General features: G+C 36.3%; 1 protein-coding gene across 4 annotated transcripts in view; it reads right to left on the bottom strand.

Moving 5' to 3' along the window:
- Positions 1–6182: 6182 nt before the first annotated feature.
- cyp19a1.L (cytochrome P450 family 19 subfamily A member 1 L homeolog) overlaps positions 6183–15553 on the bottom strand; it is a 53020-nt gene continuing 43649 nt past the window's right edge. For 3 of the 4 annotated variants that reach the window (XM_041584855.1, XM_041584856.1, XM_018250593.2), the window contains exons 6-10: positions 15179–15293; positions 14962–15076; positions 12680–12842; positions 8137–8378; positions 6183–7068 (exon numbers count right to left, since the gene is read on the bottom strand). In XM_041584855.1, coding sequence (XP_041440789.1) covers positions 6823–7068; positions 8137–8378; positions 12680–12842; positions 14962–15076; positions 15179–15293 — 881 coding nt within the window. In that variant the 3' untranslated portion in view covers positions 6183–6822. 4 annotated transcript variants of the gene reach the window in all.

Raw genomic sequence — 15553 nt, forward strand, 5'->3', positions numbered from 1 at the left:
TATTAACTGATTCATTTTGAAAAATTTTTTTTTTGCCCATGACAGTATCCCTTTAAATAAGGGATAATTTTCAGACCTTGTAGTGGCTACAACCCACAACATTTATAGAATGTGCTGATCTACAATCAAGCTAGCTCCTGGAGCATGTAGAAAATGAAGATCCTGGAGCAGCCTAGAACTCACCCAGAAAAGAAAGTACCTCTGACTGCAAATGCAGGACTGGTCTACAGCAGATCAAGTAGATATGGAGCTCCTGGAGACACATTAGAAACACGAATAGTAATTGACTTTCTTAAGGCTTTTTAAGCATGCACTATGCATAAGGTTCATCATCGTTATTCTAACCCATGGACAGAATTTAATTGCTTATAAAGTTGACTACTCCATCATACAATAAATCAACTCAAACCCTAATACCTAAGCCTCTGTCCATCCAAAGCCCAAGACCCATTGTCATTTTGCTAAAGCAGTCACTTCAATGTAATGTATTACATTGAAGCTCTGCATTGTTATTTACCCTTCAATATCACAGCTGCGGATGGTGCTTCAGTTAGTAATAACCACCTGCAGGCGTCGAACTTCATCACATGCCATGCTATTAGGAAACAATGAAACTGGCTGATGAGCCCTTTAGCAACTCGATAGAAAGAAATGGTCGATAGAGGGCTTTTGCTGTGAAATTCATTTTATGCATGAATAACAGCAGTACTTAGTCTTTATTGTATATGGAAAGAGGCTGCACTTGGGTGTCCATACTTTACATAGGAGAAAATATGACAGCTCTTCAAATCTGTAAAAGATGTGCCCAGGGTTATTAACCTCACTTCTGTATATGGATTTTTAAATGATCCAGATATGTCTTTCTGCTTTACTGTTAATTTAACAGGAGAATTGCCCAGAAAACATTCTTGAGAGAATGTTATCACACACACACCAGCAGCTACCTATTAAAATATATTTACATCCTTTGTAATTATTGCAAAAAATGTCCTTTGCAGATGGTTTGCTCCATGTTTTAATTGGTTTTTTTTTTTTTATTTTAATTCTTCAGGTTTTGGCAAATTCTCTGTATTCCATTCCAGCCTGTTGTTGCTTCTCTAATAATAATATTGGCATGAAGTGTCAAGTGTCCTGAAGTGTTTTATCTTTTTTGGTAAGCTCAACTGGCTAACTAATGTATGTATATAATAAGCCTAATATATATATATATATATATATATATATATATATATATATATATATATATATATATATATACTGTACATAATGCTATGCTAACTATGCTAAGGCCTTTCATTTGGGTACATGCTAAAGGTGCAGAAATAAAGCAAGTGAATGGACCCACAATGCCCAGGCAAAATAGTAAGTGATGTATTACAATGTCTAGAAACATTGAATATTTAGCCGGCTAAGTTCATAAGAAAGACATACAGCTAACACTCTCTCACAGGCTTATCTATACATAAGACATATATTCACATGACTGGTTGTGACATTGTATAAGAAATTGCAAGAAGGTTTGCTGAATTACCATTGTCATTGGGATAACAATTGATACAATCAGTATGGTGGCTGCTTACAATGAGGATGCACTGCAGACTAGGAGCTAGTGATAGGCGAATTTGCACCGTTTCGATTCGCCGAAAAATTTGCGAATTTCCTGCGAAATGGCGAAAAATTCGCGAAACATCCAGTTTTTGGACGCCTGCGCACATTCGCTGGCGAAAATGCACCAGCGTCAAAAAAAAGTTTTCATGAATTTATTTGCCGGCAGCGAATCGCGCAAATTTGCAGCGAATTTGCGCATGGCGAATAAAATCGCCATCACTACTAGGGGCAAGTGCTACAATGAAGGCCTCATTAGAGTGCAGCACATCCCTTTGATAATGCTGCATAAAGCTCCATGGAATTACTTTGATTTTGAAAGTAGAACAAGAGCCATGGAGCACATTTCGTTTTGTCAGCAACTCTAAAGGTGGCCATACACACACAGATATTAGGTGTATGTATAATGTTTGAGAGCAGTATTGGTTCCTTTTTTATAGGCAACGTTTTAATGGCTTCCTACATATTGGAACCCAGAACTACACTCCATACTCAAAGTAAGGCCTTATTAGGGAAGAGGCAACATTTTAATATTAGAATTATCATTTGTGCATGTGTCCTCCACAGTGTGGAAAACTCAGCAAACTATTGACCCAATTTTGTGCATGATCTGCACCACCACTATTCCTGCACTTCAGCTTAAAGGGATCCTGTCATCGGACAACATGTTTTTTTTCAAAATGCATCCATCCAACTGTAGGTCAGTATATTAGATAAGTGTAATATGACCATTCAGTCTTGTTCAAACCTTTCTATTTAGCTGGTCCCTACTTCTGGAATTCCATTGCTGCATTGCCCTGTAAATAACTCTCCCTGCACCATTCTAATCTCTGATTTAATATTGACATCTACTGTAAATAGCACTTATTAACCTTAAATTTGTATTTCTAAGTTACCCACCCACTTAGATTGTAAACTCTGGCGGGCAGTATATTCTCCTGTATATTTTAAGACTTGGCTACTAACCTGTCTGTTCTGTTACTATAGTGTAACAATCAGAAAGTTTATCTATAAATGTATCACTAAATGAGTAACAATATACAGTATATATATATATATATATATATATACAGCACATGCATTCATGCAAATTAAATCGTGATTAGATATCCTGCAACTGGCCCTGTGTGTGACCAGCTTTACAGTACTCTTTATTGTCATTGTATTGCATGGCCACTTGTAAAGCCTCCCTGAATAGATGGCACTTTAAAAATCAAAACTTTGATTCCAACAGAGTGCAGAAACTGATTCCACAGCTGATTACATCCTCATAAACCACCCATAAATGTCATTTTAGGCAACTTCCATCAGATATAATTTCACGCCTAATGCTAAAGTCATTAACGTCCTTCCCTGCTGTGGAAAAAATGTGTTTTAGGATCCAAGAATCACCTATTGCTGTCAACAACAGATAAGGATATTAATAATTAGCAGCATTCGCCTTCCCTCCCGCCACACAGACTTTTCTTGTGAATAAGGGCTGCAAGCAACTGTTTATCATATCAAAATTACAGTTCTCTGGTGTTCTAATCAAAGTTATTTTATCCGCCTTTCAGTGTTGCACTTGGTCACAGTGTTTCATGGCAATTAAGTTGCATACAGCCATTCATAAATCATCATTATTCTGAACAATAACAAGCACCATCAAATCAGCTCTTTTTATCTGTATAGGCTGTTATTTAGAAAATGCTGATGTATATTGTGTGCAGCATCGGGCTGCTCCATCTGTATACACTAAAGTCAAGCTGAGAGTTGCACATTCTGCTCATCTCCTTATAATATCACTTGGCATCACTTCTCGTGGGAGGTTTTTTTTTGTTCAATTTTTATTTTTCAAATTGTCATTCAAAGCAGAAGCCCTTTTTAGTTCCCAGTTATTAAGAGGAGTAGTTCTATGTCAATGTTCTAATATCAATGTGGGAAAGGAAATATACACATATAAACACGTAGAGTGCTCCCAGCTGATTATAACCATGGGGTCTGTTGGGTTTGTGGATAGACTTTGCTCAAAACTATTGAAGTTCAATTTTTGTTGAAGTTCAATCTGCAGCGTAAAGTCGACTGTTGAACTGCTGCCTATGTTACAACTGGACAGAGCTACCAATATTATCTTGCAGCTGCAATAACCATTTGAATGAAGCAATTGCTAATAAGTGAAACTGGTGGCCCAGTCATGATTCCTTTCATTTTATTATGTCTCTAGAATGTAAATATGTGCATACTGTATAAGCAGATGTAGATGTAGTAGATGTAAAAGGTACTCTGTATATCCATACGAAAATTTAATAGGTAAATGTTAACTAAAGGTCTAGTAACTCATAGCAACCAATCAGCTAGCAGGTTTAACTGGTCAGGAGCCTTCTTCTTACTACTTGCCTTATGGTAAGTAAAAGGCTGCATTGTGCCCACCCTCCCTGCACTTCAGACTGGATTTATTACTCTGTGTTTCTTCTCTACACGGAAATATGGAATTATGCCACTTTGGAAACTGTTCAACTGGGAAGAATGGCAAAGGAAACATCACTTTGCGTGGAACACACACATTCCCATTGGGGAATCACTTACATTAGGCCTGCAGTAGATTGTTGTAACTTCCCAGCATATCTGCAAATCCTCTCTCTCTCTCTCTCTCTCTTTCTGCTTTGCTTTCCATATACCTAAATAGCAGCTTGTCACACAAGCAAAGGCTGGCTGTGATTGACAATACAGCAGTCACATTTTCTTAGTATGACATTAGCAGTATTAATCTAGGCACTCATTTGCTGACACAACACAATGAAAGGTATTGTCGCAACAGTAAATAACATAACAGAAGGCTAATTTTGATGCAAAAGTGTTGTGATTCAGCATTAAGTCTACATTACAGAGTGGAGATCATCTATGAACTCTTTACATAACAACATTACCAAATACTGATGTGCAATTGGACGGAGAATGCATAGAAAATTAAGAATGTAGAAAAGTCTGTATTCTCCATTTACTAAGTAAAAATGAGTACCATATATACTCGAGTATAAGTCGACCCGAGTATACGCCGAGGTACCTAATTTAACCTACGAAAACTGGGAAAACTTATTGACTCTAGTATAAGCCTAGACACAACTACAGCCCTGTCTCCCAGCAGCGCACATTCTGCCAAAGCGACCCCCCAGCGATCAACCGGACCTCTTTGCAAAGTTGATGGTGACAGAGAATTGCCAAATGGATTACTGTGTGCATTGTCCCACTGTCCCACTACCATGTGCAGAGGGTGCTGTTTGATATTGCCATCACTGTTAATCCTTCATATAACCAACAGAGGGTGCTGTGTGATATTGCAGTCACTGTTATTCTTTCATATAAACAACAGAGGGCGCTGTGTGATATTGCAGTCACTGTTATTCTTTCATATAACCAACAGAGGGCGCTGTGTGATATTGCAGTCACTGTTATTCTTTCATATAACCAACAGAGGGTGCTGTGTGATATTGCAGTCACTGTTATTCTTTCATATAACCAACAGAGGGTGCTGTGTGATATTGCAGTCACTGTTATTCTTTCATATAACCAACAGAGGGCGCACTGTTATTCTTTCATACAACCAACAGATGGCGCTGTGTGATATTGCAGTCACTGTTATTCTTTCATATAACCAACAGAGGGCGCACTGTTATTCTTTCATACAACCAACAGATGGCGCTGTGTGATATTGCAGTCACTGTTATTCTTTCATACAACCAACAGATGGCGCTGTGTGATATTGCAGTCACTGTTAATCTATCATATAAGCAACAGAGGGCACACTGTTATTCTTTCATACAACCAACAGATGGCGCTGTGTGATATTGCAGTCACTGTTATTCTTTCATATAACCAACAGATGGCGCTGTGTGATATTGCAGTCACTGTTATTATTTCATATAACCAACAGAGGGCACACTGTTATTCTTTCATATAACCAACAGAGGGCATTGTGGGATATTGCAGTCTCTCCCCAAGTGAACTGTTGGTATAGGAATGATTAAAAGTGACTGCAATCTCAGCTACTAGGGTCAGGTACCGCTGACCCGAGTATAAGCTGAGGTAGACTTTTTCAGCACATTTTGGATGCTGAAAAACTGGCTTATACTCGGGTATATATGGTATAAATATCGGTATCAGACGTTGTTTGCAGATCTGCAAGTCACAAGAAAATTGATGTATTAGCAAAAAGGGAGGTATAAGGCAAAGGAGGAGGGGCAACATCCAAGAAGGAAGACTTATAAAAAATACAATGTAAACAAAGGGAAGGACAGAATGAAGGCAGAGGTTAAACTAAAAAATAGAGCTAGAGCAGAGCTGTAGGGAGGGGGTGGTTATGACAAAATTTAAAATAGACACAGAGCAAACAAGAAAGAGGAAAAAATGAGTTTCTAAAAGCTTGATGCAAAACCTGCAGAAGGGGCTTAGTGTGGTATGAAGCAAGTGATCTTAAAGAAGTTCAATAGGAAGGAAGGAGAAGCTCATTAAAAAAGAAAATGGGAACCAGATTAAAATGGTATCATTTAGAAAATTGAGTATAGTATTTTCCAAGAACAATAAAAGAACATATTTTCATATTTTTTTTAAATATAGGCATATTTTATTATCAATAATACTGATAAATATAAACAATAAAAATATCACTGTACTGGACAGGAGTATAAAGCACAGCCTTTAAAAAACAGTGACACAAAAAAAATAAAATGATTAGTTTGACCTGGCATATTTGTATCTATTCTTAAATTCAATTAAAATGTTTTCTTCTAATCAAAGCCCTGTCATGCACAACCATCTTTGGTTTGTTGTCTAAATAATGTTCTGCCCACTCTACTGTATTTAATGGGGCCTTGGATAATACATATTAACAAACTGCTCCCCGAAGCCTTACCAGAAAAACAAGTATTTTCAAATGTAGATATCAAGCTTTTTATAAACTGCTTGAATGGCAATTCTGTTAAAAACCCTTTAGGACATTTTCATTTGTTGGTTTTACTCATCCTTTAAAGCTGCTGAATGTCATTTTCCAACATTAACAGTAGAAAAACTGAAAACCCTGACAGTTATGATTGTTGCACTATTTTTAGTGACTGATAATTACAAAGAGCAAACAAGAGCAGCGGTTAAATCAAAGTTTAACACAGACCAACACTGTCACCAACTCTATGCTAATAACATTTGTAATTTCCAGAGTTGACATATATGGGATTATATTCACTGTTACAGTTTGAACTCTGCTGTGTTTTTAGGAATGAAGATCATCTCTAAGGAAGGTTGACTTTCATCAGGGTGCATGGACAAATCATTGTTATTTTGGATATTCTCCAGGCATCTTCCTCTCAATGTCTGCACTTTGTACCTCTTGAGAAGAGTAACCAGAATGACTTTCATCATCACCATGGCTATGTACTTCCCGGCACATGCACGTGGACCAGAGCCAAAGGGCTGGAAGTAACGATATGGAACCTGTAAGAATCCAAAAACATCATTTGTAAAAGAGGGATCTTTTTTAGAGGCATAAATACATTATGTCAACTGGCCAGAGGGCCATTTTTTAAAGTCAATATATGTTAACAGATACTTATATATGAATATCTATGTCCTATTAAATAACCACTCGCATATTATAAAAAAAGAATTGACCCCATACTGAAAATAATAAATCTCATTAGCCATCAGTTCGAGTTCTTGGCAGACAAACACCAAGCATCCTAGTGATACCACTTCCCTTGTTGACACGCAGAACAATTCTTATTTACAGTAGATATTATACTGGCCCATATTCTAATTCTAAATGGAAGCACAAAATGGGGGGCCTTATTTATCAAAGTCTGAGTAGTTAAATAAAAACGTCTGACCAAACTTGAATCCACAATTTGGTCTTATTTATTATTAAAAAAAGTACAAATTAATCGGTTTGGGGAAAAACACGGAAAAAAACGTACGAAAAAACGTATAGTATAGCCTGAAAAGTCCGAAATAATCGGATTATCGGATAATTCCAGCGCAGACCACAGAAACTTCCAAATAGGATAGGGGCCTCTCCCATTGACATATAAAAGTCAATAAATCCCCAAAAAATCTATTTTTTTTTTCCCACTAAAAATTCGTATTTTATAATACAAAAAAAAACAAATTTTTCTAGTTTTTTTTATTTGGACTTGATAAACAATCCCCTAGTTGTAGGCAATATCATAATTATTAGCAAAATGAGTCATCAAACAAGGATGTTTGATTTGCTCCATCAAACTGTCATACCAGTGCCATCTAAACAACTTGACACAGTTTCTCGGCTAAGAGAAACTGTTCTTATTTGATAACGTGCACAAAATCTAGCAAAATCGAATGGAGTTTCTATGACTGTACTGCAAATGAACACAGCATGCTTTCTAAGTAGTATTTACTAAATTAATTTCATTATTGATAATAACCAAATGTCACAAACTGCTATTCATAAAAAATTTGATAATCAAAATATTTGCTACATATTTATAATTCCTTGGGCCATTTCTACCATCAAGCTTTTGCACATACCGTCTTTTCAAAATTTTCCAAGGTGAACTCGTTCGGTTTTGGAAAGTATTCAATTTTGTGCATGCGCCCCAAGTTTAAAATGATGTTAGTGCCTTTCTTCACATAGTAACCATCAATGATATCATCCTCCAGAGCCTTGCGCATAACCAGGTCTACCACTGGTTGGTACCTCATGCTTTCATAAATAAAGCTCTCCAGAATTTTAAGATTTGGAATGTCATTGCTCTCTACATCCCGGTCACCTAATCAGAAAGAAACGTGTATAATGTACATGAACCTTGAATAACAAAAAACAAAAAAGAAATGGCAAATGCATATAAACAGTGTGTGGATTAAAGTAATTGTTATAATGCTATAGCAATGTCAATCTACAGCAGTTATATGAAAGGATAATGTTTCCTTTTACCAAGTTCTAATTAGGCATCATCTTAAGAGTGCATTTTAAAATAGGTAGTGATTTTCCATATGTATTTTAACCCTGTTTTCATATATTGCTAAAAGGTACAGTGTCCATGTAGGAATACTAAACTTTTACAAAACTAAAGTTGACCACTTTGTTTCTTTCAGATTCATCTAATTGTTGACTGCTTCAAGGAAAGACAAAATTCTTTACATAAGGAAAAGTTAATTTTCGAAGTCTTATATAGTAATTTCTATAGTGCTTGTCTATTAACTTTTTCCCTATGAAACTAAAAATGACCTGATACAGTAACAACAATCTTGTTCAACCACAAACCTTCTTTTGAGAGACTCTATGGGCACAGATACGCATGCGGAGATCCACCGCATTTTAGGGGCAGTTTTTTAAAAAAAAGCCGACCAACTGTTAGTGGCAATGATAACTTCCACTAGCGTATTTACACGGCGGTCAGCTTTTTAAAAAACCATGCCAAAAATGCGGTGGATCTCTGCATGTGTATCTGTGCCCATAGAGTCAGTCTCTCAAAAGAAGGTTTGAAGTTGAACAAGATTGTTGTTACCGTATCAGCGTAAATATGCTAGTGGAAGTTATCATTGCCTAAGCTTAAACTGCTACGTGTTGGTCGGTTTTTTTATAAAAACCGAGCAGAAAATGAGGCGGATCTCCGAATATGTGTCCGTGCCCTATGGATTATTGTACTTACTTTATAATATATATATTTTTGCCCTATGATGTATGCTTATTCATTGTGGGGAGGAGCGTTTGAGCACATTTAAGATGTTAGGGTGGGTTTGTATTGATCACCTGACAAAGGGGATCGCCCCTGAAACTTTGTTGTTGTTTGTCTTGGCCCAATTAAACACAGGGTAAATCCATGTTAAGCATTCTACCCCAGTGCTGGAATTTTCCATGCTTTCTATGTATGGTGGAGGTGCCATCCTCCAAAACTCTGCAGCACAGGGGTTAACTTTAAAGGAGAGGCCAGGTGTGCGTGTGTGTATCTTTAAGTACTAGAGCAGGGGTCCCCAACCTTTTTTTACTAGTGAGCCACACTATAGTTGGAGAGCCACACAAGCAAGAACAAAAATATTTATGGATGCCAAATATAGACTGTGATAGGCTAATTGATAGCCCAATTTGTACTGCCTTCAGGAGGCTCTCTTTGAGTAAACCTGTGCCTTTATGTCTCCAACACTTGAATTTAAGTCAGGAATTTCAAAATTGGCACAAACTATGAGGCCACTGAGCGCAATATCAATGGGAGTGCAAAGCTTTGCTCAAGAGCCACTGGTTGAGAATCACTAGTCTAGAGTGTATAATTCACTTGTTTTATATATGATTAGGTTCCAGTTCATATGGTATATGGTGATAGAATAAGTCCATTATACTGTATTTGCCCAGTATTATAGTATGATACTGTATATACGTGTTGAATTAAAAATGCAACATTTACAATTATTTTTATTTAATAATCATATTGATATGGTGCTACATATAATATGCACATAAGGCAAATTCTGATAGAAGGGTTTACAAGAACACTGTGGGGGTTATTTATCAAAGGCCAAGAACAGATTTCCAAATTGGTGGGCCAATCAATTAAATATATAAGTAAATTCCCCAGGGAGATGCCCACCAGCCACACAACACCAGTCATCTTACTGTTATTTAATATAGTGAGATCACTGCATTTACTGCTTGTAGGTATTACACTGTAATCAGACATCAGTTAGGCAGTAATGTTAGGAATGTAATAAAAGTCAGCAACGGAAAAAATATTTGCAATGCAAAAAGTTATGCCTCTGTGCGAACAAATTTGCCTTTGCACAAATTTAATATAGCTTTTATGAACCCGGAAACTCTTTAGCGACCACTTCTGACAGTGGAAGAAGCTTTGCGAGTTTTATAGTTTACACCAGTACGCAGTAAATGTAATAAAACTTCTTAATGAAAAAGTTGTTATGTTTGCTCCAAAAGATCACGACACTTTCAAGCACTTCTTAAAAGTGGGCAATGCGCAATTAAAATTCGCAATGCAAAAACAGTTTAGGGTAGAGTATTACATTGCGAAATGTGAACTTTTATTCTTATTTGTGCAAATTGTTTTGCTCTTTGCGACTTTTTTTATATTCCCCCACTAGTGTCATATCCTGGAACCAAACCTGAGCTAACTACATTGCTTGCCTATACTACGGGACCTAGTCATCCATGTGACTTTAGCCTTATGAAAGTACATGAAGAAGAGAAAAAATATGATACATGGCAAATAGACATTAAAATATCTAAAAATAGAATTAAGGGGTTACAATTTAATTCTTGTGATGGAAATTCTTTAAAAATGACATTTAAATCTTGGCATTTGTTGTTCAGTTCAGCAGTAGGGAAGATGTGTTTTTGTTTTTCAAAACACTGTGTGCTTAAATGCCTAAATCGTTTTATTTTATAATGCAATGTGTTATAGGGTCATGTAATTAATTTCTAAAAACAAATGTCTCCTATAAACAAGCCAAGCAAATGTGCCCCCGGCCATGCAAAGCTAGGAAGGTTACTCCTCCCTGGGCATTGAATCAAAACAAGGACAAAATTGCTATTTACAATTTAAGGCTGATTTAATCTGGCAGAAGTTTGTCCCTTTCAGGCAATATAAAGATGTCAATAGATAAAAGTCACATTGAAACCACAGAGTTGCTGTATGAAAAATGCATTAAACAGCACACTGAAGATGTGATATGTAAAGTAGGAATGAACCATTGGTAAAAACTCTAGCTTATAATGACTTCAGGGGATTAGACCAATGTGGAAGGCAGACAAGTAACTGTGTAAATGGTTACCTATGTCATTTGATTTAACTGAAGTTGACTTGTAGGGAGGGAATCCACCAATATATTTAACTGAAAACATTGTATAATTAACAGGCTTGGAAATAATGGCATTAAAGTACACGGGGCAGATTTACTTAAGGGAGAAGTGACTAACGCTGGCAAAGATTCACCAGCATTACTGTTTTCAGGGACTTTGCCGATTTACTAACGGGCGCAGTCGTAACGTCGCTAGAGAAGGAGATAGACGCTAGCGGTGATTCACACTCTATCACCAAGCAAATATTCACTCTGGTGAATGGACGTTACTCCGCAAATTCACTAATATGTGGATTTTACTGGACGTTACCTCTTTCGCCAGACTTGCCTTCACCAGCTCAGACCAGGCGAAGTGCACTGGAGTGCATAGATCTTACTCAATCTTCTGTTACTTACATCATATTTTTTAGTGGGAAAAGTTTCTAAGTCCAAAAAACGCTGGCGTCTTTTCTTTTTTTCAGTGAAGTCCTTTTTTGGGTAACCGGGTTCCCCCATACATTTTCTAACATATGGAACATAAACTATACAGTGGGCTCATGTGTAGGGCATTATCACAACTCTATTGTCTTTATTAAGGTTCCCTGGATTTGTGTAATGTATTTGCTGCAAAATATACGTCCATTCAACTTTAAATGCAAATTAGCCTGAGCGAAGACCTCTAATGAAGTTGCGATAGGCAGAATTGCTCGCATTGTTGAAGTAACGCTAGCGAGAATTCGCCAGCATTCGTGCCATGGATGCAACTTTGCATTTTAGTAAATTAGCATTGTCTGAGCGAATTTTCGCCTGGTGAAGTGTTGTGATGGGTGCAAGCCGTCTCTGGCGAATTTTCGCCGCTTAGTAAATTTACCCCATAGAGTGGATTTGTGTTCATTTGTTGTATCTCCTCCTATCTTGTACTAAGTGTAGGCAGGGTGAACATGCAAAGCTTGGTGCAGTTTTCCATGTTTTTCATCTTGCAATACAGTGTAGTATTTACCAATATTCACACAGGTTGTCAGTTCTTTCAAAATTGACTGCAAATCGCATTCATGTCACTTTGGTCAATAAGGCAGCTTTGGCTCTTCAATGGTGAGTTGGTGAGAAGGGCATGGTAATTGCATTGGTTGTACTGGTTCCCAGAAGTGCAATGAGCAATGGATAAGTCTATGTCTAATAAATGCAAGTTGCTGGGCTGCAGTCATTGTTTGAGTATTGCTTGAAAATGCTGGTGCATTGTATTGGGACAGTGGGAAACAGAAAAACATTATCCTTTTGCTCTTACCAATAACTTTATCCATTTCATTCATTATTCCTTCTTCTATCTTTGGGTGTTGAGCAATCAGAACTAACATGAAGAAGAGAGATACAGACATGGTATCGGGAGCAGCTATTAGCATTTCCAGAATACACTGATTGACATTCTCAGCTGTTAGATCTCCATGATTCTATCAAATAAACACAGAACAAATATATTTTATGTGTTCTGAATAGATTATAGATGGCAAGTTTTCATTCATTTATATTAGGATTTTTTTCCTTGGAAAAGAGCAAAAAAATCTAACGGCAGGTCTGCTTCAAAGGCTTATAAAAAGTCTTTTAAATTTCACCCCACTGGTCAGTAGATAAAAAGACTGTCTATCTTCGCTGCATTAAGAAGGCACATGCCAACTTTGCCCCTCTAATGCATAATAGTTTTGGAGCACAAACACAATTCAGTTCAGCTCTGTGGGGGTTTGGGAGGACACGATTGACCTGTGCAGCAAAACCAAATCTTTCACTAGTACTGAACTAAGCTAAATGACCCATTCACAGTTTCGAGGTCAGTTTCATACATGTACATTTTCTGACTTGGAGAGATTATGGCATTTTCTGATTAAGCACGTAGTATTGCTTTTGGGTCTGTAGGTAGGAAGTTACAGGGCTAGTAGGTCCCCTTTTCTAAACCATATTTTCCATGATGACAACTTGATGGACTGATGCTTCTCTTTACAGACAGCAATGCCTACAAGTATACAGAAACATAACTGGAGAGAACTTCAGAATATTGAAATAGTGAGCATCAAGGGCAGTCCTTCTACCCTATTTAGCAAATAATAATAATACATGTATATATCTATATATATAGATATATACCAAACAAGGGAATTTGACTATATATATATATATATATATATATATATATATATATATATATATATATATATATATATATATATATATATATATATATAAATAAAAAAAAAAATATATATATATATATATATATATATCTATATCTATATATATATATAGATATATTTATAAATATTTATATATATGTTAAAAAATACATATATACACTATATGGATCTCTCACTCGTGCCCCAGATTCATTTTGAAGAGTACTCTGCACCTTACACCCTATTTAAACTTAAGACAAGATGCATACCATAGCCCTGTCCACCAGGCAGACCTGTACATGGAGACCTCGCTAGCTTTAAGATGGAGAAGTTTTGTATTAGTGTTTTTTGTGGTTTTTACACTTAACAATTTATTTTTTTTTTGGTTTACATGATTTTTATCTCTAAAAAAATATGATTCAGGGGACAAAAATGTGAATGTTAATAAATTGGCCCCTTAAAGTTCATCATAGGTGCTGCATACAAATTTTTGGTGAAACAAGTTATGGATTTGGGTGCATCATAATGGGATGTTGTATGTGCCTGTATTTTGAATATTGTATGTTATCACATAATAATGGGGATAGTATAGTATAGCAGAGAGCAAAAAAGTCTAGTGTGAGGTAGTATATGTATTTATTATTTTCTGTGACACCGCACATGGAGAGGTTATGGAAGCAGGTACATAAACCTTCAAGAAAAATATAATTTCCTCTGTCTTGTGTCAAGCCATTGTAGCTGCTTTACGTCAATAACAAAACATACACTGATTATACTCCAGTTCTGCCAAAACTGGAAAATACGTTTCTGTGTAATATTTCTCTTCTCCTCCTGGAAGAACTTATTCTAATTACTCAATCAGTCTGGACAGAGAATTAACATTACAAACAACTATTTCTCAGTAATAACACTAATAGCCCATTTTCCTTGGTGAATCAGTACAAATGTATGCATTTTATAAGAAGCAGCAGCATTACTGATTAAGGGTGAGGAAATAATGACCAATCTGGGCCAAGGAGTGCTGCCAGCAAAAGTATTCCTGTTTTAATACATGGGCTTATTACAGAAATGTATTTTTGCAGATGTAGGTATATAGCTAGAGATTTTTTGTAGAAAATATTTAATATATTGCACATGTAAATCTCTCTACAGTGTAAACGAATAAATACCCCAAGAACTGCTGGATACAAGTGGTTCATATTAAAGCTCCTATCGTACTGTATTGTGGCCAGTCTGATCCTTACAGAGATCTACAATATCAGCAAATGTATTGAATGCAGGAAACAATTTGTGGTGAATTTTTTAAAGTTGCAGCAGTGCAGTTGCAAGGAGCATCCAATCATTCTGCTATATGTTAAACAATGAATCAAATGACAGACCAATTATATCCTCACATATAACTTGCCTGGGCAAATATGAGTTCTGATGAAAAATCCATATCCTCATCCAGCTTCTCAGAACTTGAGAGTTTCTGTCTTTTCTGTTCAATGAGAAGTTCAATAGCTTCCTTCAGATCATTTCTATAGGATAAGGCGGTAACATGTGAGATTGGCAGAACCAGTTAAGGAATAATCATGGATAGTTTTTCAAGGCTGTTGAGTGGGGAAAGCTTTAGCACTTACGCTGATTTTTCATATTTCTTGTACAGCCAGGAAATTTTAAAGAAGATGTCTGGTTTCAGAAGCAGAGCCTGCCAGGCGTCAAAGTATTTCTGGATCTTAAGAACAATTTCATTTTCTAAAAAGAAAAAAAAACGCTATGATTCAAAGGATGGCTGTTGCATTCTAAGCATTTATTTAACAACATATCACCACAAATGATGCCAAACACAAGTAACACTACAATCAGATGAAGACATCAATTCTGCATTTGTGTGGGAGAAACAATTTGTTACTATGAGAAAGATCTTTAACAAACCTGTGTATTGTTATTTTTATTATGAGTTATGGATTTGTTAGAGATTCTAAGATCCGTATATATTATTTAAAGATTTCTAT

Source organism: Xenopus laevis, chromosome 3L, assembly GCF_017654675.1.
Source record: "Xenopus laevis strain J_2021 chromosome 3L, Xenopus_laevis_v10.1, whole genome shotgun sequence".
Taxonomy (NCBI): Eukaryota; Metazoa; Chordata; class Amphibia; order Anura; family Pipidae; genus Xenopus; species Xenopus laevis.